At 43.8% G+C, this 24,967-nt stretch overlaps 1 protein-coding gene across 1 annotated transcript in view; it reads left to right on the forward strand.

Annotated features, from left to right (window-relative positions):
• The window catches only part of T265_07183 (hypothetical protein), a gene marked incomplete at both ends in the record, with an annotated part of 78,487 nt that overhangs the window by 21,232 nt on the left and 32,288 nt on the right, over positions 1–24,967 (forward strand). The window contains 7 exons of the mRNA XM_009172634.1: positions 2,719–2,829; positions 6,730–6,834; positions 8,753–8,888; positions 11,457–11,557; positions 14,948–15,039; positions 19,804–19,882; positions 24,075–24,129. Of these exons, the coding sequence (XP_009170898.1) occupies positions 2,719–2,829; positions 6,730–6,834; positions 8,753–8,888; positions 11,457–11,557; positions 14,948–15,039; positions 19,804–19,882; positions 24,075–24,129 (679 nt within the window). The remainder of the gene's footprint in view (positions 1–2,718; positions 2,830–6,729; positions 6,835–8,752; positions 8,889–11,456; positions 11,558–14,947; positions 15,040–19,803; positions 19,883–24,074; positions 24,130–24,967) is intronic.

Genomic DNA, 24,967 nt, shown 5'->3' on the forward strand with positions numbered 1-24,967 from the left:
AGGTAATTTTTCAAATACATGTGAATGCTGCTGAACTGAGTGAGATATGCATGTGTTCTGACAGGTACCTCGACCTACCAGTTGATATCTGTTATACTTTTTTTTCACCGACTGCAGTCGTGTTAACAGTTTCTCACGCTTTTTATTGATCCAAGTTAAGTCACTCGCACTGAGAGCGTTCTTTGACTTGAAAACAGCTGTGGAGTCTTCGCCGCTTGGTCACATCCGCGGACTATTGATACATTAACACCGGTAAAGAGAGAAGCAGTACTTGAAAATGTGTTGCCAGAATCGCTGGTGTCTGCCAATATTCTTCCATCTCCAGATGTCTTGACCGAAAAAAAACGCCATATTGATTACAAACATGCCTAATGTTAGCCAGAGAAATTCGCCTTGTTATTAGAAGCCGGCCCACATACTCATGCGCTTTTTGTTGTGACAAGCCTCAAAGCGCAAGTATTATCACGGCCATGCCTTGTTGATAAATTCGCGTATAGCTGTTTCTTTACGGCGAATCTGCTTTGGGTTTGTCGGATGCATCACACCCCTAAGGCACCGGCACCGAGTTCGAATCATATGGGGGCAGGATGAAGTACATAATTATCACACAAATCCACTGAAGTTGATGATCAAGTATGCAGCTGTGCGTGAAAGAAATAACTCCTTGTGAAGCCCTACACACTGATACAGGTTCTTCTCGACGGCGGCAAACATTCCTTTCAACCACGAAAGGAAAAATATGAATGAAGTAAGACTCTTCGGCTTCTACATGTTGTGCATTCGTATATTGTTATTATTGAAACTCCCTGTCTAAAAAGGACATTGTGCCAGACAGGTAAACAACACGCCGCCCTTAACGTGAGTTGGTTAGGAAAACAAAATTGCTGATTAAAGAAATGCGTGAGTTCTTGATGGAAAAAATAACAGAAGGGCGGTTGAATTCAGCCCTCTGCCATATTCATCAAGATCTCTAACGACAGACAACTACTAACCTTTGTACCTGAACTCGGAAGACGGGATACCTTTGCTGGGGTTCACTTCAGTAATATTAAGTAGCCCTTTTTTCCAGTCCAGTGCAGGTATTATGAACAGTTGTACGTCTTGGTAGTCGTCCCTGTGATATTTGGGTGTGACCTAACCATCTAGGCTGATTGAGCGAATTCGCGTTCTGGAATGGTTTCCCTTTTATCTCGTATTGCACGATGTATTCTGCATTCATTGTATTTTGTCCCACTAACTATGCGAAATACTTCGTATACAACGATATTTAAACGTAGAGAGCTATGCTAACCTCACTGCACCGTTCTGACTGATACCGCGACGTCGTCGGGGTTGTCGAAGGTTGGAGAATGAGACCCTTGTTTTTGCAATATGCGGGCTATTTCATCAGATGTGGCCTGCCGGGGTAGGTGAATGACGTTGCGAATTGCAGCTGTTCATTGGTAGACGCCAACGATGATTGAAGAACAAGTTTGTAATAAGACTTTACACGTGGTGAGAAAAAGAGACCGAAATGACCGGCTTCTATCGGAATTCCATCAACAATCGAATCTATTGCTTGAGCAGTGTCTCCCAACAAGATCACGTCGTTTTTGTGGGTCAAGTCGAAGACCTTGTTAATAGGCAGAAGCTCTACTTCGCCAGCAATTCTCATAGCTAATACTTTTTTGAATGTTATCGCTGACGAATCGGAGGAGAGTGGCCGGGATCGGATACCCCTGACAGACGTTACTGGCTACCAGTTAGGGCGACGAATGTTGACCGTTGATCGTGTTTTGGTGTTTTTTCCGCAGTGACCAAGATGCAAACGAATTTCCCCGTTTCCTACAAGATAGCGCATACATCCACGTACAGCGCACCGGTTAACGGGGTAGTTAGCCCCAGTATCCAGAGAAGTCAGAAGTATTAGTCCTTGTTTTGATGGTTGTTTGAGTGTTAATAACTGTTCAGCCCAGTCATGACCACCGCGATAACCGGTTTGATTTTTGCGTCACATTAATTCGCGAGTATGTATCAGTCTGCGTTGGGCAATAACTTCAGGAATCTTTGACAAGATCGGCATTAGGTTCGTTCCTATGTTGTTCGGCCAGCCTCTCATGTGGCCTCTTGAGGATCTTGCTTGTGAAGCCCGAACGCATGCCGACGTTGCGATATCTGTTGTGCTGTCATTTTTTCACCGGGTGTGGCACCCCCAAGCTATCCAAACTGAAGAGGGCTTGAGAGCCCTAGTCAGAGCTTTTTATTAATGATCTTTACTGCAGGGTAGGTGGAAAGTAGAGTATCGGTTCTATTTGGAACTTGTGCTCGAAGTTTGGTTTATACGCCTTTGAAATGACCACCATTCATGAATAAGGTTCAGAGCACCCTATTGCGAAACAGAGTTACCTCATACTTCTTCCGTTGTTTATTAAAAAGTCAGAATTTAGCCGGCTTTCACAGACGTTCGGTGCAGGTGGAGCAAGTAGTGAACAGAACTTCCTCAACAATGACCGGGTGAGCACTAAGTCACTTGGGTGCAGTCCGAGGGGATGGTATTTGGCCAAATTGTAGCACTTACTTCTGACTGTACTGGGTTATTGGAGGCATTAAAGTATGCTTATCACTATAGCCGCCCTCCACAACGTTTACGAATACAGGACCATTTATCGTGCTCCAGTTCATTTCCGCTTTTGTTCAATAGTTAACCTTAATTCTGTGGTCTACTTCATTATTTTCAAGTTGGATGAGCAAATGTTACAGGATCGTCAGCGGTTCATCACGCGAGCCTTTGAACACGTGACCAATATTCACGAGGCTGAGGAACTGAAGAAGTCCAAATTCGTTCAGACGGTGAGTAGAAAGAATTTAGCTTTTTGAGTTTCTCCTGTTCACTTTCTCAAAGAATGGATTGTCAACTGATCAATCAGTCAGGGTTAGCAGCCTGCCTTTAGAGAAACGTAGCCGTGCAGCTACTGCATGTTTTTTTTTTAAAAACAGACGGATGTACGGTTTCATTATTACCGGTTCTGTACTGCTCGGATATCAGTCGCTTTTTGAATTTCCACGTTTCAGTGGAAGGGTATTAGGCAGATAACTTGTTGATTCAGTGTGGAGTGCAAGGTTTCCTTGACCAATCGTGCATGGGAATCCACAGGTTTTCGATCAGTATTGACAACACAGGACTACAAAGAGTAAATATCCACGGTCATTTTCGTTTCAGCTGATTTGTTTGCAGTGCGACAGATTTATACTAAAAGAAATACGCACACTCCCTTGGTACTTTATTCGATTCCGTCCGTTTCCAGTTATTTACGAATAAATCCACTCCGACAGTATTCGAAAGTTCAGAGCTGATGAGAACATTTAATAGAACGGAAGTTACCCTGACTTAATAGTGTACTACACCTGGTTGTTATCTACCTAACTCGGCATTTTTAATCATGTTCCGCCCCTGTGTCCAGAGTCTAACCTCTGTTTTGTTATTCAGCTGAAAATAGCTCTTGTTTCCACCTTACCACCACATGACTTCATGCTTGCACTCGGTTCTCACAACCTTTTAAGACTGTCGCCTTGTTCCTTCATAAGCTATCTAACTGAACCTTCTAAATGGGTCATTTCAGACACTGATATTGTTGATGTACTGTGAAGTTCTGTAGATAAAAGGACGATGGCCTTGGCAGATACTTCAAACTTCATTACCATGCTTGGTTTTCGGAAGTGAGATTGTCACGGGTGATTATAAGTTCAAGTATTTTCACGCATCATGTGAAGTTTCCTGTGTGAAATCTTCCTTCCCACATTGTTAGTCCTGAAAACGGCGATAGGGTTGGACATTCTTGTGACTGTATTTGTGATCGTTGCACTGTAGGCCAGCCGCTCAGTGACCGCCAGTTGCTATGCCGAAATGGGTGTTTACAATGAGGGGACAGATGCAATCTAATGCCCTTCATTTCCAGTGACAACAACTGTGTACCAAGGAGTTAAAGTGGGCAAGGTATATTGCTTTGTTGCAGCTGTTAATTAGATATGCAGAACGAGTGGAGTTTCCTGTGACTGCGGACGTTTTTGTAGTGCCTGGCTCGAATTGACGAGTTGCGGATAGATGTACATCATTTCGGTGACAAAAGGCCGGCGGCCACGTCACCTCAAAACGCTGGATAGAGCTCGGCGGTGATGGTAGCAGCTTTTCGTAGTCACCGTACTGTGTATCAGAGCAGATCCAACCGTAGATATCCACCTAAGTTTGATCCGGAATTGGCTCACCATGAATTCGTTAAGTCTTCCAGTCTGCTCAAAGGAATCGATTTTGGGTTCTTCATCTGTGCCTATGGATGGACCGCTAAACTTAGGATAATCCCAAAACTAATCTCTGATTGTCACGATCCCCGTAGCCCTAAGAGTTTGTCGCGGATGTGACTCACTAGTGTAGCGGACCACCTCTCCACCCTCAGCATTGGCTGGGATGTATAATTTTTGAACTCAGCCTACCTTGTCGATTACGTGCTATCGATCGGGTATCCTGATAGCATTAGAAGTGTCCCATTTGTTCACCCCATGCCCTTGGTTGTACGCAGTTCAGCGAGCTGTTCAGCAGAAATCGGTGCGGTATTATTTGTCACTGACGTAGTTCGGCCACTCTAGAAACGGATACCAACCCACTAGTTTATACACGATTTGATGGTTTTAATTCTGGATGACTCAAAACAGATACCCTCAAAGGCACTGCAAATGGCCTTCGGGTCAAACAAGGCGTGTCAACAACCCAGCCTCGCATGCAGATGTGCTTACTAACCGCAGGTTTTACGGTCAAGCGAGAATCGTATCACCAGTGTCGCTACTCAACCTGATCAGCCTGATCTCAGCGAAACCTATACGGGACTTCGTTTTTCGCAACCGGTCGAGAAAATATGACCAATTTGGGTAAAATAGACTGATTTCTCTGGAATTCATGTGGAACTGTTGAAGAAGGGCTTCTTTCAGATTATTGATACTCTAATCCTCTTAACTATGAGAAAACGTCACAAACGGATACTCATTTCTGAGTGCCTTTGGGTTATGATCTCTACCCCTGAAAAACGCAAGTATATAAGGGGCGACCGGAAAGCACCCATATATTTTGTCCACCGGCTACAAACCCACACGAAATGGTTACGAATGTTGTGTTCTTCGGTAGTGTTTTGGTTGAACACAGCCGTACTTATTTTGTCCCGAAAAATTATAAACAACGAAGTGTGCAACACAGTTGTTGACTGCTGATTGTATGCGTGTGATGTTCGCTCGTTTCAGCCAGCGGTTCTAACGATGATTCACTCGTTGGTGGACGCGTTCTGGTTAATTAGTCCGCAACTATTTTTGCTGGTGGCTCGATGGATTTCCGTTATTGCTGATCTGAATTTGTCTCCGTTTGTGCACTCTGAATCGCTATGTATGTGTGAGAAGGAGGAAGGAAGCCAGAACAAACAACCAGCCTACACGCAATGACAACCTATGATAAAACGGTTGTGTTCAGGCATTCGTAAGTTTGGTGTTAGGTTGCATCTAGTGGTAAAACTGATACATAATACGGGTTAACGTTAATGGATATTGCTAGATGTTTTTGAGCAAAACCGGTTGGTTTCATTCTTAACTTTGAACAAACGGCCAGTACTCACGGTTCCCGTAAAAATCTGAGTTGGGAGCTCGCATTTCGTTGCTGCTTTGATCCCGGAACCTGGTCACTGAAGGCATGGTAGGATAAGTGGCGGAGTTTGTGAACATCCATCCATCTGTCACATTTCGTATTTATTACGTACGGATTATATCTTCCTCTCAGCTCTAACTAAAGGAGCAGGGGTTCGTGATCACTGACTGAAGCTGTTTAACCATAAATTAACCTTGTTATTGCTTATCATGACGTGAGCGAAGTGACTGTACATCGTTTTTCGGGCTTTTGTTCTTTGGATTTCATGTCCTACTCTTGACTTTCCTACGGAATTTCAGCGTTTCGGTGTGCAAATGTGCATTTTTTCGTGAGACGTTGTCTTCTACTTAGCCATCTTTGACTGGCTTCCTCTCTGACGAGAGCAGATACTCATAGGATTCTCAAAGGAGTGAGTAAACGAGCAGACTGGAAAGTGAGGGTCATATACGTTTGCTGTGAACTGCCGATGCTATGGGTATTAGATACCATATTGTGGTCTCAATCTGGAAGTTGAACGTCAACTTACTTTTTTTCAAAGAGAGCACTACAGCCAACGATGTGGCTTTCAAACTTGAACAGCTTCTTTCACCAGTGTGATGGGCCCAATTGATGATGTATCTTCAAGTCCTTATGGCAGAACCGCGTTCTTTGCGAATACTGTGTGATGTGGTGACATGTATCAGTTTGACGGTTGTTTGACAAGTATCTTACCGTCTTTCTCCACAGAACATATCAAAGTTCTTTAGTCTCCCCGCATGAAGACGACCAATACCTCTTTCTTGTTTGCCTGCCCTTCTTTCGACCAGGGTTGTTAATCCTGCGCGGCACATTCCTTGTTAAAGAAAACGTTTGCAGTTAAAGGTATCAGAGTTTGGGAAAAATACTACTCAACGTGTTCACTTGCACTATCAACTCCATTTGGCGCTGTTTTTGGCGGTATTAGGCACGAACACTTGAAATTCGCATTAATAAAACCTGATCTATGTTTATGACGTGAACGCTAGTTCACGTTGCACTCAAACCCACGTGACACCTAATTCCTCATCTGCATATCAACTTTTATTTCACAGATCAGCCTGTTCATGCAAATGATGGCAAACTTCTATCACCAGGCCTTTGAGCATTTTCAAGATTCTCAGAGACAACTTTCCAACATTAATCAGGCGGCACAACGTGTAAGTTGAACGTTTCGGTGTGTTGACATCTGTTGGTTGCGTGAATGAAGCACGGGCTTAGCATTGCCGCAAGTGGTGCCTAAGTATGGCCTTTCTGCATTTATAGCTGACTGCGGTTTACATTGCACTCAAGCTGCAATTTGTATCCTTATCTTACAAAGAAGACAGTAGGGCTTTTTACGCTTGTGATAATTCTTTGATAACCCACAACCGGTTTCGCCTTCTTTGTCTTTATCAAGTAGGTGCAGTTCTAGTGAATCCAAATTGGACACAATTCGCGAAATTCACTCATTTGCAACTTAATCAGATTTTAACGGGAAACGTAGCTGGAGGGTAGAATGGTGTAGTACGCATTCCGAATACTGTATAACGCTGTTAGAAAGCAAATTTTCGCGCAATGGTGATTGCTTTATTGGGATAGTTTTTCCACAACGGAATTGATGGTACTGGGTATCCTGACACAACACACCTCCCAACACGAGCGAGTTCATTTTACCTGCATTCCGGTGTAGGCAGTTTCTGCGAAGACTCACGATGAAGTTAAAGGCAAGGTTTAAGCCCCATTGTTGCTTGTCTAACAGTATAAACTAGATGGCCTCTTGGACTGACCGCGTTTTATACCATTCCAGCGACGGGACTATGAACTTTTAGTAGACTTGTTTCCGTATATTCAGCACCTGGGGCTCTTCAGATCTCGGGGAGAAATGGAAGTCGCCCTAACTTGGGACGTGATTCAAGACATGGTTTCTGGCGACAGTCCCACAGACATTTTGGACCACATCGGCCTCATTCAGAAGAACGTGTGCCTACTTACTCTGTTCTGTTTATTAACATCCCACTTAAAAGAATATTATGTGGTCACTGGCTAGAAATTCTAATTTTCGCCGAGAGCGAAGCACTGCTCTTTCGTTTTGTGTGTGAAGGTGATTCTATGGATCGATTAACAACAGTGACAGGGATAGCTGTACTATCATTGCTGAAGTCAGTGTGGAATTTGCCAGCAAACCCGCGATTACTTTGTGAGCTAGGTGAATTCGTATAACCAGCGAATAAATTGGTTTTCTCCACCACAAAGTGTTCCCCAGTCAAGAAAATATCACACAGATTTTTCAGGAGGTTGGAACGAAAATATGGTGACCTGGACCGAAATCGCTTCCGACTAAATATTACCGTTATTCAGGTCAGTCGCATTTTCTGCTGTTGCCTATCGCCATTCATTTGCTTAGTGCTGCGTATGCCAGTCGACCGACTTCCTTGAAGGGCTTTTTCCACACAATCACGTAAAGGGTGGAAAAGAGCTAGAGGCGGTCAAACAATCACTTGGCAGCGAAGTTTGAAAGCCATCATCAGCAAACTCAGCTGCGCTGGTCACTGCTGTCTTCCTGGATGGGGACTCCGAGGCGGGCCACATCAATGGCTAGAGACCTTGTCAGACATAGTCCAGTCGCGCCCTCAATGGCGCTCGTGCATCCAAGCTATTGCCTTCAATGCATAGCTCCTTTTCCAATCCACCCACTTGACAGCCCACTGACAGTGCTGAATTTATGCACCAATTTACTAGCTCCCGCCTACAATGCGCAACTACCTACCACCCCAAATCATCGGTGAACGAAACTGCGGCAGCTACAACCACTGTACGACGAGTACGCGGTTATTACAGCTGACGATGATGATGATGATGATGATGATGATGATGATGATGATGATGATGATGATGATGATGATAAAATCGGCTCATCATCCTTCGGATTGTATACACCATTGTACTCAAATTTGGGTTCGATTTAGTTGTGTTACTCGATGTGCGGAACGTGAGGATGCCCTTTTGTTCCTAATAAACGTGTGATTTCGTCCCTGGGCAGGTTTTGCTCTTTCAGACATAGTTCCTCATCCTTCCCAATTTCCTCTCCATTTTTAGTCGGCCGCAAATTTTCGTCAAATTAGTGATGAAACAAAAGAGTTGAAAGAGAAGCTACTCAAAACACCGTGGGAGCAAGTACAGTCGAATGATTCTGCAGCATTCCGTGAAGGCTACTTGTTCATTCAGGTGAAAAGTAAGCGTCCTGCCTACTACCCAACTTTTTTCAGTCATCATTATGGACAATAAGCTTCAGAGGGCGCACTTCTGGGTCTAACATTTTGATGCCTGAGAATCTGTTAATTGCAGGTGTCTTTATCCTTTAGTCCGTCATAATATATGCTCCTTTTTTGAATTCTAGTATGCGCACAAATGCTCAATGCGCTGTATGGCATGAGCCATAACAACTTCATTTTCGCAGTGGAATTGCTTACAGTAAAAATCAAGAGTATTGAATTAACTAGCTGGTGTTTATTCAGCTACTATATCCGCCCAACTAAGGAGCAGTGTGTCTTGCGCGGATTTATTCGCCTAAATTTCTCCGCAGGACTTCGGTTGTTGCTTTCGGGAATTCCCCTAGCCCTTACCTTCGTGACCGATCTCAGCTGACATTCTACTTTATACAACATTCATTATGGAGACGTTTTCTCAATTTCACCATGAAATTTTGCCGTCGAATTGTTTTGCTTTTGAAACAGTATACTTCGAGCAGCAGCTTATTGAATATGTATATAACGCACTAGACAGAACGAGTAGTCTTGAGGCCACCCATTGATCTTGTACTAGTGCTGGAGGGCACTCTTGTTAGCAGAAAATTAGCTAACATTGCCGTTGTATGCACGGTTTAGGACCAACTGAATTTTGAATCTACACCATGACAGGTATTCAGAGAATCAGGTAATGCATGTCATTCCATACTCTCCCACTTCCATACTCTCTCACTCCATACTCTCCCTGCGGTTATTGATGACTATTTGGGAAACGAAAAAAGACGAATTATGGAGCGAATTGTTTTTGTAACCGTGACAGGATTGTATAACCACTCACTCTACAGAATAGAGCTAGTATGCGAACCAAAATCCAGATACGCTTTTCATTCCTTCTGGTCGAACCGTAGAATTTCCTGTCAGAGCTCGTATTCGTGGATATGCTTCCTCACAGGAGTATGTGGAACAATCCATAGCAGTGCATGACTATCAGGGTTCGATTTTTGGAAAACTCCGGCCTACCGACAGCCAGTCCCTACTGCGGACATTGTATCGGAACCAAAGCGAAGTACCTTTTTTGCAGTTAATTTTTAATGAAGTAAAGGAGGGCGCATCATCACCATCAGGTGGTTGATGATTCGAGGAGGGTTCAATATGAGCTAAATCAGTTAAAATTTTGAAGTACAGGAGTCCAGAACAGTAGGCTGTGAATCATATAAGAATACATGTAGACGCATAGTCCATCTTTTGGAAGTAAACAATTAGAAATCACATGGACATGATCACCGGAACCGGGCGGTTTGCTTCTCAGTGAGGATTACTATGGAGGGTGTAATACAAAACAAGAAGTGATGTACCTATTTATTGTTGTAGCTTAGCCCTCAGTTGTTACTCTGACTCGGATTTGAAGCCTCAGGAGAGTTATCAGGATGAAATATCTTTGTTCCCTTCACTGAAAAGCCGGTGCCGTTTCGTAGTTGAGGGTCCTTGATTTGTCGAGAATCATATGGGAGTTTGGAGCTAAAAGCGCTCGTTTTGTCAAAAGGATTACCGTCCGAAGAGACGGGTAAATTTACTGGACGCAGCGAACACGTTTGTTGTCACAATCAAGCAGCTTTTGGTTTTCGCCATGAACTCTGAACCTGTGATGCTCATTCGAAGATGCCACCTTTGGGTTTGGGAGGTCGACACTTGTTTACTTTCTACGTGTGTGTGTATAGCAGTGTTCAAGTAGGTCTTGGAGGCCGAACGTATGAGCGGTGCACTTGTGACCTGGATAGGAATAGGAAACACGAAAGATTTCCACTCAGTACTTGTCCTCCTACTGCTGTCATCGGTCCTGAATGAATGTTCATCAGTAAACCTGCCTGAGGACAGTCGATTAAACGGGTAGGTTTTGTTGGAACTTACCTTTGCAGTGGACTAGCAAGGTGATCCTCACGAGCCCGTATTCTATCTATTATATCTGGAAGTTGCCAGTAAATGGCGTCCAGCAGCTGTCTATCCGTATGTGATGGAATAGACAACGGTTACGCAAATGAAAAAAAAACGAACACCTCAATAGGTTGGATGTCAGGCAGTTCCTTTTAAGGAAAGTACTTGACTTCACTTTTCATTTCCTATATTCCGAACAGGTCATGACTGCTCCCCTTGAACGATTGTATTTAACGACTTGGTGTTGTGCCTTTCGATAACGTAACTGGACTGACAAAACCTTTGCTCGAACAAAACAGCTGAGTTTCATTGGTGACTGAAGCACCTCTCAGGGACTCATAACTATCAGGTGTCACTCTTCCCAGAGTAGTATAACGCGGGATGACATGAAACAGTACATTATTAGGCATGAATGCCAACTCACAAACGGCTGTTGTGAAACCACACTGAATTAACCCGTTTCAGAACCATCAATCTATACATTTTCGTGCATACTCACAATGAAATGTAAGCGGTTACACTGTGCTGAGGGCCACCACGTCTTGTGATTTTCATAGTCATTTCTCTCGGGTGTGTAAATGTGCCATTGATCTTCCCATTCCGAACCCCTGTCTTCCCCACAGAACCTGTGACTACCTTGTGGATCAAGCATTTTTGCACATACAGTCGTGATCTGCGTTCTCTGCAAGTTATCCCGTACACACAAGGACGGTCTTCCGACTTGGTAAGTTTGAATCACAGTATTTAAAGGAAACTTACTGTAATATCAGCACGATCTTCCCAACATGCAATAATTCCCCTAGAGTAAATGATTTCAACCAATTGGAAAATTTCGGCTGTAGAATAACTTCCGAAATAGACGAAAATCCCAGAACGTAATAAGAAATGACTTGAGTGGTGATTTGATGGAAAACACAACAGGGCAAATGGGATGTTTGGTGAAATGGGATGCTTCATAAGGAACGAAACCCTCAGTGTGGGACCAGTTTCTACGATCGTTCAAGTTATCGCGTTTCTTCTGCAGATGTCCGGTAGGCCTGAAACCTGCTGTTGTTGAGGGGTCGTTACCTGATCTCCGAACAGTCATTATAAGAATGTAATTAATTAGGCAATTCTACTGTGGCCTCTTTGCTATCACTTATAGATCGACAACAAGGTCTTCCTCAGTCTGATGAGTAAAAATCACGGCACTTGTTCATCTGTGTTGTAAAAGGGTGAATGGGTGGCACTGTATATCCACCTAACTCAGAAAGTCCGGAAAAAATCGATTGTGTCACAACCGTTGCGATCCTATCCTACTGTATACCGACCTAGCAACCATTGCTTCAAAAACATGGTCCGAAGCGGTAGTTCGTGCTGTTGACGTCAGTGAAGTTGTTTTGTAGAGTTGTAGATTAGATGGCCTAAACAGTTTCTCGCACTTTTAAGAATTACATGAATTCGAGAACATGTGGAATATGTGTATTTATCTCGGTCAGGTAGCACCAGTGAGAGTCACGAGTCACCGCCGTAGAATTCAATACCAACCTCAGCAAGCAGTGCCTGTTCTGTTGGTTCTCTGTGATAAACTGCAGTAAATCTGCGGCCATCTCCCTATAGTAGCTACTTTTAACAGGCCCCATTAGTTCCGCGTTGAGACAGGTTTGAGCTATGCAGTTCTGCCAGCAACAGTGACCGACTACGGTGCTTCTTTTCTGCGATTATACGGTGCACAGAACTGTCACATTGTCGTATTTACGGGCAAGTGCCAGGCAGCTTCCTTCCCCTCAATCCTTGTCTTCGATAGATCTCGTCAGTGGTTACGTAGAGATTTTACCATGTAACACAGAAGCATTATCTTTTGCCTTTTTTGCTCATTCAGCCATTGTTTGCATTCATGACTGATGCAGACCGAATACTTTGAGAAGGATCCGTGAAATCGTTGCCAAGTTATTCCGTTAACGTAGCGAAGATTTTAGATTTTTAATCGAAATTTCATTCTGCAAATGAATTATCAGCACGGATGTCTCATGAGTATCTGGGTCTGTTCAAACCCGCCACCTCCCCATTAGTCGAAGTCCGTGCCGTTCAGTTACGGATTGATGGCCAGCACTGACCAACTCGCACTTGGACAGGATGTGGTGCCACTCATCCTTCACTCACGCAACTGGCATCGCATGATCATGTTTTGGCTGGTACATAAAGTAAAGGCTCCAAATCTCCTCACTAAGTAGTCTGTATCAGTCCGTATTAGCTCAGATGGGAGTGTGTCTGATGAAGTCAAATTTCGAAGGCCAGAATCATGTTTGCTAATTTTCACCATATGTGTCAAAAAGGCTTATTACTGGGTCTTAAGTGTCCCATGTACCAGGCTACAGTAGGGCTATGTTGTTGTACGGCTGCTAGACGTGGTCTCTACGGACGGATTATGTAAGTCGTCTTCAGGTTTTTGACCACCGATGCCTAAGAAGCGTGGCTGGTTTTGGATGGCGTCAACGGAGTACTTCAGTCACTGAAAACATACAGCACCACCGAATACGATGGCTCGGCCATGTGCTACGTATGCCGAAGCACTGTCTACCGGGACGAGTGTTGTTCTTAATGCATTCTTCAGGATGGCGCAAACCGCGAGGTGTTCAACATATGATTTGGCAGAGGGGTGTGAAAGAGATCATGAAGAGTCTGGATGTTGTTGGTATTGCGCACATTCCAGGATGGGGTCCTCGTTATCTCGCCTGTACTTGGCTGGAGACATTGCAAGAAACGGCGATTGATGGATGTCAGGGACGTTAGTGCTGTCAGTTTCTTCTCAGATTGTCTGATTGAGCGCTTGGAGGTGTAGGCACCGAGAATGCTTGACATAGGCCAGCACTTGGTTCCGTTCCTCACCCAGTCTCTCTTCCTCTTCACTTTAAGGTTGCAAATATAATTAGATGAACTTGACGGTTGTACGGCAGTGAAGCACTAGTGTCAAAACTGATGTATCTATCTCGGAATGATGATAAGTAGTCTGCTCAGAAGGAGAAATATCCCACAAGTTGCGTGAACTTTCCAATGGGGAAAGTTGTTTCCCGAGGAGCCAGCTAACACTAGGTCGCATTAGTTCACACCGCATGGCGTAAACTGTTATTGAGGCTTAGCTGTCAGCTATCCTATCCGGTGGCAGCCTAGTTGTACTGCTAATCAGCCACCCAATCAGCACTCAGCTACTAAACGAAAGGTCCAAGTTTTACTACTCCTTGGAGATATATAAGGCGCACACTTGTGGTTTTTTCCAAAGAAGGGTGGAACAGCTACGTAATGCTTGTTGTCTTTTCAACATAAACGAAATTCGCAGAATGAAATCCCGATGGAGATGTTTTTTCCCAAGAGTTTCTGCTGCTCATCAGTGTTTTGGGGGGTCGATATATCACTAGTTGCTGTGACAAATTAACTCCGAGTGAAGCTGTCGATGGATTTTTCACTAAATGAATAAGCAGATGAGGCTTGGATACTAGTACCTGCGGAGTGATAATTCCTTAACCCAGGTTTTATATTTCGAATTCCGACAGAGGTTCAGATTTACTGCCCTCCGTTTACTTTTTAAGATTTGCTCCATCTTCAACTTGCATGTGAACATGATTAGCATCCATCCATTCACTGCATAAATGCTGGATGAGGAATAAGCAGCGCCATATGCTGCTTCCTGTGGGCTACCTGTTCCACTTTGGGTGAACACTTGTTAAACGTTTGATGCAACGTAAGCCATTTGGCGTTACATGTACTGAGCACAGATGTTCAGTAGGTTGAACATTACTGACAGGTAAATACGTGTTACCTACCAACCACAAAGTTGTAATGAAGTGTAGAATCGCTTGCTGGCTGGATCAGTGCCGTGATGTGTTCCACCGTCAGTACATACAGTGATATGCGTTGGAATACACTTAATGGAAAAATGTTAGATACATTTACTGGTCTTCTCAACCCGTACTATCCTCCGGGAGTTTTATTCGTGGCGGACAAAGCAGATGAATGACGATAAGAGTTTATTTCCTCGGATATATGCATTAAGCTTCTGTCAAAACTATGGTGCTAGCTACCGTTTCTTTCCCCTTCTGTGTCATCTTCTGTTTGATTTTCTCATGATTATTTTTAGATTCAAGAATCCTACTCGATCAAAACATGCACCCGACGATCTTCAGAAACTATCGATCGACGGTTTTGTTTCGACGTCGAAGTTGACAACAGGTCAGTTACTGTTCAATTTCTCTCTTGATCATCAATTTCATTGGATAAAAGATTATCTTGTCAGGTTTAGCACAGAGAAATTTCGAAGCCTTTATGGGCTGCTCATCTTAATTGTATATTTGTGTTATGTTGTCCCCGGTTTGTTGGTAACCGGTATTACTATTTTCCTGTGATGGGTATATTCGCTTCCAGATTTCCAAACCCCAAATTCCCCTAAAACCGCAGATCTCTGAATTACGTAATTCTTCTCGTGGAACTCTTTTATCTCTGAGGATACAGGCGTTCAATGGCGTACATACTTTCAACTTGATGGGCGTCGAACAGCAGTCAATTTACTGAAAATAAAATGTAGAAAGTTTTGTTGAACGTACACTTGGATTCCACAGACTCAAACCCACGAACCGTATCTTCATTGTAACTTTCCGGTTCAACGCCAACCTCATGGCTTGATAATTATCAGGTCCTCCGAGGTCCTAGGTGAAATGATCTGGTATTTTTCAGTAGTTAGCTTTCTGAATAGGCCATCGGATAGTTAGATAAGGGAGCAAACCTGTCATCTGCACTTGTAAGCGGCATTGAGTTCCTACTTATCAGTGTGACAAAGAATCAACAGAAGCATAGATGCGCCTCCTTCATGTTTTACCGCTCAGTTGATTTTCTTCACTAGATTTACACCATGATATGTCATAGGAAACGTAGTCAGGGAATATCTCAAACAAAACCTGTCCCCACTTCAAACTTCGTACTTCCGGAAAAAGGCTTGATATATCCGTTATCACTAGCTTTCCGCAAGACTATCGTTCGTGAAGTACTTCCCTAAGTGAAGTTTCACTTTTTAAGCTACATTACTGTTCTATTGACTGGGATTTGGCCCAAGGCTTCTTAGTTTGAAAGGAGCGTGCCGTTCCTCTTACGAAAGAAGATATTGTCCATGGAAAGAAAGGCGGAAGTGAATGGAGCAACAAAGCATGAAATTGCTGCTGTCAATTTATATTCATTGCGAGACGACTAAATACGCATGACGGACTCATGAGCAAAAAATTCACGATCCGGAGGCTTAGGATAACAAATCTTATCGGGCCCTTATCTTTTAGGCGTTGGATTTTCCCGGACTACCGCGTGAGCTGCTCCCCATTGGGATGATCTTGTGGAACAAAAATAGTTTTTTTTACAGGGCTCCATTCTTAAGCGGATCTGGTTGTGTCGGTTTCCGAAATGCTCTGTACGGCAGCTGGATACTAGCGGCTGTTGGCTGCCAGATCTTCACAAATCGCGCCTCAGTGTTGCCTACAGTGACCTACAGATCGCCCGAAGACCAGCTTGCTGCGTATCGCCTTTGGCTTAAGTGAATCACATTTTCGTTCATCACTCACGCCATCCTTAACATGGTATAAGATTCAGGATTTGTTTGACAATTTTAGCATCGTTCTTGCTTATTAACCTCCAAAACCATTGTAGAATTCCTCTTTTAAGGATCTGAGATAGGTTTGTTGGTTCATTACAGTGCTTTCGGATTTCGTCGTTTGACACTTTCCTCGAGTATTGAGTATAGTACTCGCTGGACGCACCATTTCCATCTGCTCTTGAAGACCAGGTTTAAAAGGCCTGGGTTAGGATTGGCTTATTGCCGCGTTTCGTGACAAGGCTGGTTTCAGCTCATTTTCACAATGCATTCTTTGTCTGGCAGTCCGACGGTGAACTTGTTGAGTGAAGTCGTCTAGCCCAAGAGCGTTGAGCGATCGCGCAGATAAATAGAACAAACGTTATCGTAGTATTGGGTTCTAGCCACACACGGATCACTTAGTAAACAAGATTTCCCAGCGTGCTTTAGAGTCCTTCCAACTTGTCGTCAGCGTATTCTAAGGTCATTATCCTGGTTTTCGAAGTCAACTGGACGTCAGAGTATCTCTTCAATGCTCTTTCAAGTAGACCATTGATTTTGAGATTCATGAACACTGTTGATATTAGGCGGTCTTGTAGTACGCCGGATATGATATTGAACTTAGAGGTTTCTTCATCGTATACTCGGACACGAACTTTCACTGGTAGTAATACTCTTAATAAGATTCACGATCTTTGTGGGTGCGGAATCATCTAGGAAGATCGTCCATAGTGATTCGCGATCGACAGAGTCAAACAATGCGAAAAAGTCAACAGAGTATTGTTAGGGGGTTCTTAGGGTTTATATCGATTTTCTAAGGTCCAGTGTAGTGTGAGCATTTGGTCCACGTAGCTTCTTTTAGCATGGTCATGCTTGTTCGATTCGTCCTGTACGTTTGTCCCTTCCTTGAGGGAGGGTTTTGAGTGGGAGCTAAGCAAATACTTTGACTGCAGTATCGATCAGACTAATCCCATCACAATTAGCATGAACTAGTTTACTACCTCTTTCAGAGATTGGCAGTTTTATTGAAGCGCGCCAGTTCGAAGAGAGACTCCATATTGATGGAAAATAATTTATGGAGAGGCTTGCGAAATATGAGTAGGTAGTTTCTGTAAACTTCAAGTGGGATTCCGTCTTCTGCAGTCGATTTTCCGTTCTTTAGTTGTTTGACGACCGCTTCGCTTTCCACAGTTACTGTCACAGTGTTGAGGGGTTGTTTGGATGTTTTGGGCCTGAATTCGGGACGTTGAATCTTCTTATCATGGCCATTGATAAAATCTCGGCCTTTCGTTGAGGCTGGAGTTTGCCCGAAGCTGTTCGTATGAGACGATAAACCCGACTGAGGTCCCCCCACGTTAAATGCGGATTCCATGTTTGGTACTATATGACCCCGTGATCCTCACTGTGCCTGGTTGGAGACACTAAAAGATATGACTGCCAACCGATGTCAGTGGCGTTCTTGTTGTCAGTTTCTATCCAGATCGCCTGAGTGAATATCTAGGAATGATTGTGGTAAGCTAGTACAAAGTTCCTTCCCCGTCCACCTCGACTCTTTTCTTTACAATAAGGCTTTCAAATAAATTATGGTTGTACAGCAGTGAAGCATTGGTATTGAACGCTGATGTCATGCTGTCGATGATGATGATGACTAGTATGAGATGACCAGTATGAGATGCGGTTTTTTCCGGCTTGCCGTGTGGCCTATCTTTGCGGCATTCAATAGTCATGTCCAGTTTTTTATTTCATCGCACACTGTCAAGTTGATCCGCGGTGACTTGTTGAGTCTGGAGTTTCAAGTGTTCACTGATCATTTATCAGAACCCATTAGTTCGGCTAAGGCTGCTAACACGTAAGCCTGTGGCTATGGTTTCTAAAATCAACTAAGCGGTGCAGTGTTTATGCACTTTGGGGACACTTTTTCCGTCCGGCAGTGAGATAAAATTTGAGGTTACAACGGACAAGCTATGATTTGTACTTCCGGTGTTTCCGGTCTCAGAGCGTTTATGAGACTTGGAAATTTTATTTCGCTAGGCCCTCCGTGTACGTACCAAAACATGGTCTCTCGGTGGTTTTTCGTAACCGTCATTCCTCTAGCACGTCCGTCAACGTTTCCTCCGATGCTAGAAGTGTATGTCGCTGACAAGGGGTTGTTGTTGGTGGCGAAGCTAATGAGCTGGTCGCCATTCCCACAGCCTAGGCGTGAGTGGCGTACATGGTGGGTGTTCTCATCCCGTTCGGCCACTCGGGGTGTCCAGTGAAGATATCACATCTTGATGTCATCCGGTCAACAAGTACATTATTTGTAAGACTACACTGTACAAGAAAATGCCATCGAAATCTGAGTTGTCGACTGGCCCACCGTGTCATAGCCGGTAAGAAACATGTCCCAGAAGTCTGGATTCGTCCGGTTTTGGAGTTAGGTAGTCTAGTTTCCTAGAGGTGGTTTGTGTCTGGACATAGAGATTGTGCATGCTGGAAAGGTTAAGAAGGATGCGAAGTTTTCAGCAGTATTTAAAAAGTTTGTTTTTGTGTGTTGAGTATTCCGAACTGCATTTGGGTCCCTCGAGTTATTGGGTCGACACGCACTCTATCACTCTGTACGGAATTGCTTGCAACATACATAATCGTTGAAGTCTCGTTGGGAATTGTTGTGGGTCACCGCCCAACCTAACTTTTCTTCGAGGGTGCACATCTAGCTCACATACATGTGTATCTACCCTGATGCCTTCCTCAAGATAGCTTGGAACATATGAAACCATAATTGGTACAGGAGTTCATGTGGTACACTGCCATCAACAATCATTCAGGTGATCGCCTATCGGATTGAAAGATCACGTGCAAAATCTTTTTTCAATCTAGATTGACATATCGTTTCTGGCACCATCCAACACCGTAGTGTCAACAGTTTTGGAGCAAGATGGTTTCGTCCTTTTTAGAGGATGGGATGAGCAGCAAGCCAGTATTTAAAAAAAATAAGTTTCCGTTTAGCATCTAGATGCACTACTTAGTTGACGTTTATTTAACTCATTCTCTAGCGGGTCAGATTTCAGCATTTACTTACGATAAAATCAGGGCAAGTTCCGCATTTATGCTCAAAGGGAAGCTCCGATTCATTTAACTGGTTGTCCAGGAGGATTTGGTCTCTATGCTTTGTTGGGTGTCACACGCACGGTACGTCCTGCCTGTTACTATTTCGGAAGTGTCTTAATCTGGAGGGGCTAATGGCCTAACATTTGTGACCAGCCACACAGCTACGCGGGTGTATTAGAGATGAATCCTTTCAGTGGGGTTATTGGAGACGGTGAATACCGTTTGGTAAGCTGATCTCTGCATGTGTGTTCCAGGGCTTGCAACTTTTGATCTCGTTCTGTCGGTTGTTTCAGGTCAACTCCACTCACACTGCAGGCTCAGTCACAAGCGGATCTACTCGAATGGCTACGAATCATGGATGGCCAAGAGCCGGTACGTTTGCTTGGGCAATAACACGTTGATTCACGAAGATGTTTACGAATCTGTTGTAGTCGTACAGCGATCAATCTTCGTTAGTCCTAAATTGGTTGCTTCACTTGTTTCAGAACTGTGTAACATCGAAATTAATCGGTTGGCGTGCGCCCATCAAGGTGCTCAAGTGATCCGTCAAAGTGACTGGTTAGATCATTGATTTCTAAGACTGAAAAGGTAGTTTGATGGTAATTTGACTACCATTCGACTACCGTGTGGTCAGTTGAAATGATGAGGGTACAGCTCACCTATTTTCCTCATTCAAGGCACGAGTGTATTTGGTAGTAATGTTTTACTGTCTGTTCTCTCTGCTCAGTATGAAAATACAGGTGAACTCATTTCCTTCAGACATGTACTGTTCTTTATTTCTTTTCACCAGACGCTTCATTAGGGCACTTTCCGACTTACCCTTCTTGAAGACTTCCTGAAACCACATAGTACTCCTTATTCGTGTCCTCCCAAGGCGTCTCTGACCTTCCATCATACTTTGCTCCGCAGCTACAACCAGACTGCTGAATGTTACAGTACCACTCCCCAATTAACTGTCTCCCGCTTATACGAACGTTTTAATCATTCCTCATCTGAATTCCCGTAGGAATTAGTAGACCCCTCGTGGCCGGACACAATCCCACAACATATGAAAACCACTATTAGAACAAGTCTGATTTGTAAACAAACTTACGCCTAATGTCCCCCGTTATTTCCGACTCTTGATTGTGTAGATGATTGGGATAACGGTTGCTAAGTTGCAGGTAGGGTGTTTTGTATGTTGTGCGATCCGCTGCGTCTCAGGCCGGTTTTATCAAGCAGTCACATTGGAGCTTGTTTGCATGACCGATCAGGAGCTGAAGCGACATGTGAAATCTGTATTTGCATCAATTCGTGTGCCTTAACAGACTAGAACTAACATCTAAGATATGTCACTGACGTTTGGTTACCATTGACTCTTGTGAAATCGCTACTCACACCTCCATTTCCCAAGTTCTGATGGTTCGTTCGCAACGCGTTAAAGTCAGCCTACACACAACCATTCTTCGAGGTATTGGTGTGATGAGCAGCCACTACTATCAGCCCGACCAGTCTGTTTGAAAGACAAATTTCATCGTCGATGCTCAGCAGCTTCAGAGTCCCCTGAGGAGGAGGAAACTACTTGCTTTCGGAAAAGTTGAGCTGGGCTAGACAAGAAATTTGATTGAAGTACATCGGGAAAATGAGGGCACCCAAAAAGGAAGACCTACAAACTATTCCCCTGTGATATTGCCAGAAGCAATCTAGCTTCCAAAAACTACTGAAAAAGTCGGAGCGAAATTACTTTCTTCATTGACTTAGCCTGTTGGGTAGCCAGATCCGTATCGCCGTGACAGGTCAGTGTTGCAGCTGATTTTACTGTCTGTGACAATGGTAACGGCGATGCTAACGACGAAAGGGTGTCCCGGAGCTTTTCTTTGGTGGTGCTAGAACGTTCGTTGTTTCTCCAGCAAACACCACGTAGGCAGTGTCACGAGGCCTTTCGAGTGTTTCACTCAAGCCGTGCGTTTGCTTCCAGTTGGTAGTACATCACCACCTGAGCTGAGCCAGTCAGAACGCCATAAACACTGCACAGCCAGATGTCCAGTGCCCTCATTTTCTACTCAACGAGATGTCAAGATGGTTAGTCGGGGGGACTATTTTGCGCGGGAATATGACTGTTGTTCTCTTGACCAGTAGTTTTTAGCAAACGTGTTCTGTGTTGAGATAACTTTTTCAACTTCAGACGCAGAGCAATGGAATTGCGGATAAATTGAACAGCGGTCAACCACATGCAGCCATCGGGTGGTGTCCAACGCATATACCACGTCATTAGTGTTTTTTAGTTATCTCGAGGCTTGAGACACGCACTGACGGTAAATCCCCTTAAGAATGAAACAACTATTTAGCGCTTCTCGGTTGTTCGACATTGGTTCATCTAGCCATCTGCTGCGGAGCTCGCGATGAAAATCAACAACCAGCCCGACTACTTACACAAATAGTAGTAACGCGGGTGAAGTTGTGTGAAAATCCCATTACTTCCATTCGGATGTACGTCTTCTTGACTGATTATGCTTGGGGCTGTACAGAGTTTAGGTGTAGCTAACCACACTGTTATCGTCCAACATATCCTGAAGGTACATTGTTCTACTCCAGTTTGAGGGTTTGCAGACCTTGTTTGAATTGCAGGCATGCGAGCCGATGGTTTCCGTCAAAAGTGGAATAACGGTACAGTACTTCCTTACCCTACTACATGACTATATTGAACGAAATCCAAGGAAGAAAATTCATGTACCTTGAGGCACTACCACCACCTGTGGCCAGTTTGCGCACTAGCTAAAGCCACTCTCATTTCTATGTGATTTGAGACTTACCTATATGTGAGACTCAGGTTTCATGGCCGGTGTTTCGGATGTAAAGAATCTGCAATTAGTTCATTTTTAGTCGGATTTTTTGTTGGTAGAGGTATGTTTCGAAATCAGTAGACGAGTTGGTCGTTCTTTAGACTGCTTGAAATAATGAGGCGGTGTTTTTCCTTGGAAACGCGTCCACCAAAAATCTGTGGCAAATGGTCAACTAATGCTGTGAGCCATTCAGCTACCAGATCATTGTGCAAGCACCGGGACCGAATTCCATTTGCATAGAAAATCCAACATATCGATGATGAGTTGCCTCCGTTTCTCGCGTTGTCAAAAAAGATTGCGATCAATGCAACCAGTGATACGGCTGTCGGAAATTTTTATTTTCGGATGCACCAACTTTAGGCAAACCGACAGCATTAAATTTGGATGTTTTGGGGTCTCGAGTGCTTCAGTTTTCTGTTTTAGGATGCAGTCAACGTGTCGAGCACAGTCGAGTAAGCTGTCTAATTTGGTGTACATATTCCCGTTGTGGATGCACGACTTCCGCATGTTTCGGTCTCGCACTTATTCTTCAATGCGGTATCGGCTTAACCTTTGGTCGCCGTGTGCGTGTGTGTGTGAGCTTACCTGGACGGGCAGAAATCACACTAAATCCCAAAGAAAAGTTGTCGTAGACCTTGTATTTAGGTCGCAATAGGGTCTGCTCTGTCCGTTCGTTTTCGCTTGTTGTGCATTGAGCAAACTTTACGTATAAGAGGGTGTTTTTCCAGTGTGTGTTTGTGTCTAAAAGTCGACCCAACTTGCCAGACGTTTGATGTGAACTTCTTTCTGTTGGTGTTGCTATGAATTGGGGAGTAAGTCCCAAGTGGGAATTCCAGGGCGGATAATGCGGAAAAAAGATAAGGAATCTAAACGGAGGCCGTGTGTTCTATTTACATCTGCACCATTATCTTTGTGTCGTATATATATATATATATATATATATATATATATATATATATAACCCTAGAGAGAAAAGAAGAGAAAGAGTGAGCGGGCGCGGAGACCTGGTCCTGGTCTATGTCAAGCATTATGAGGTGCCTACACATCAAACCGCTTAATCTGACAATCTAGAAAGAAACTNTATATGTATATATATATTGGCTACGGATTATTACCCTCGCATACTGTTCTGCAAATTCCAGTCAGAATGATGGTAGTTCCTGAGGTGAACCGTTATCTTTCCTGAAATTGGATTTCACCTCATCCAGGTGTTCTATCTGCCCTCATATGCTTGCCGGTGTTTCTCGTCTGTAGTGAGAGTTCATTGGCTACGCTTGTCTATACTAGCTCAGCCACAGGCCTGCATATAGCCGCGTATGAGCTTTAGCGGCCAGATTGGAAACACAGACGGTTACGCTAGACCTTTGATTAGGTGCCATCCCTTTTATGCCATCCAACTCACGTTACCTCGCACCACTCCATACTTCTCACCTCCAATGTCTACATCCTAGTAGTGTCTGTTTTTTGCCTCATTTCCATGCCTACTTTCCTCGTTGGTGCAGGAATTTTCAAAAGACTCGCAGGACTTCATCCGGACTCGGAATTTCAGGATCCCCACCAGTTACAAGACATTTGTATCGTAAACCACAGTTATCGAGTAGTCCTGTTAGTAGCTGCAACAGATTACGAAAACCCAACTCACTCGGCACCTGGTCCGATCGTAATGTAACTGCACTTCTTGTTTCAAACAATTAACATTTTTTTAGTACCCTAAATTTAAAAACATTCGTTCCTTACTTCAGCTTTACGCCGATCGGTTTGGATTGGTGCAGGACAATAAAGTGAATCCAGACACAAGTACGTTTCACCCAGTCTACTTCAGACGATCCGCAAAATTTTGATGTGTCGTTATTGCGCACTGTCCATTTTGTTTATGCGTTTTCCTATCCGTACCTCTCACTAATTAGTGTGGTGGATGTTTTCTCCGTACATGTAGGTTCGTTTTGCCATACCCGTCCAAAGTCCTAAAACTGTATTTGACATAATGAAACACATGTCAGCTTATAGGCGATAATGAGAACTACGCTGTTTGGCTCAAAAAAAACTTTCCATGAGAGACGGATTGTCCTATGTTATCCTGTTCTGAATGCCTCGTCATCAGTCCGGGAAATCAACGCAAACGACTTGGCACCTTTACAGGTTTTCCGACTTCCACCGGGACAGTGGTGACATTCGGCCGTTTCATTAAGTGCTGCTTTTACCCGTGGCATGTTAGAATGCGCGAAACCTATCCTCGTAATTCCTTAGCATTCCTACAATTTACTGGCTTGTTAAATCTGCGCGCTCGATGGAATTGTTTACGACCCGTAATTTGTGTATCCCTTTGTTGAGTTAAGTCACCGACAAGCCCATAGGTGGTCTTCTTTTCATCTGTCCAGCTGAGATCCTGGAACTATCAAAGATGTCAGAGGAATAGCAGGATTGGATTTCTTCTCTGGGCGTTTCTGAAAGGAAAAAAAACATGAAACCAGGGTTCTTATGAGGAAGCTTGTTAGATTTCTTCTTTGAAGAAAACTGGCAACATAACCCCTTTGTGGTTTTGGGACAAATAACGTTACATAATCCCATATCCAATGGTGCCCTTGTTTTGCATAAAAAGAGTCATTACTAGGATGACACCCTTCAATTAAGTGTT

Source organism: Opisthorchis viverrini, assembly GCF_000715545.1.
Source record: "Opisthorchis viverrini unplaced genomic scaffold opera_v5_160, whole genome shotgun sequence".
In the NCBI taxonomy this organism is placed as follows: domain Eukaryota; kingdom Metazoa; phylum Platyhelminthes; class Trematoda; order Opisthorchiida; family Opisthorchiidae; genus Opisthorchis; species Opisthorchis viverrini.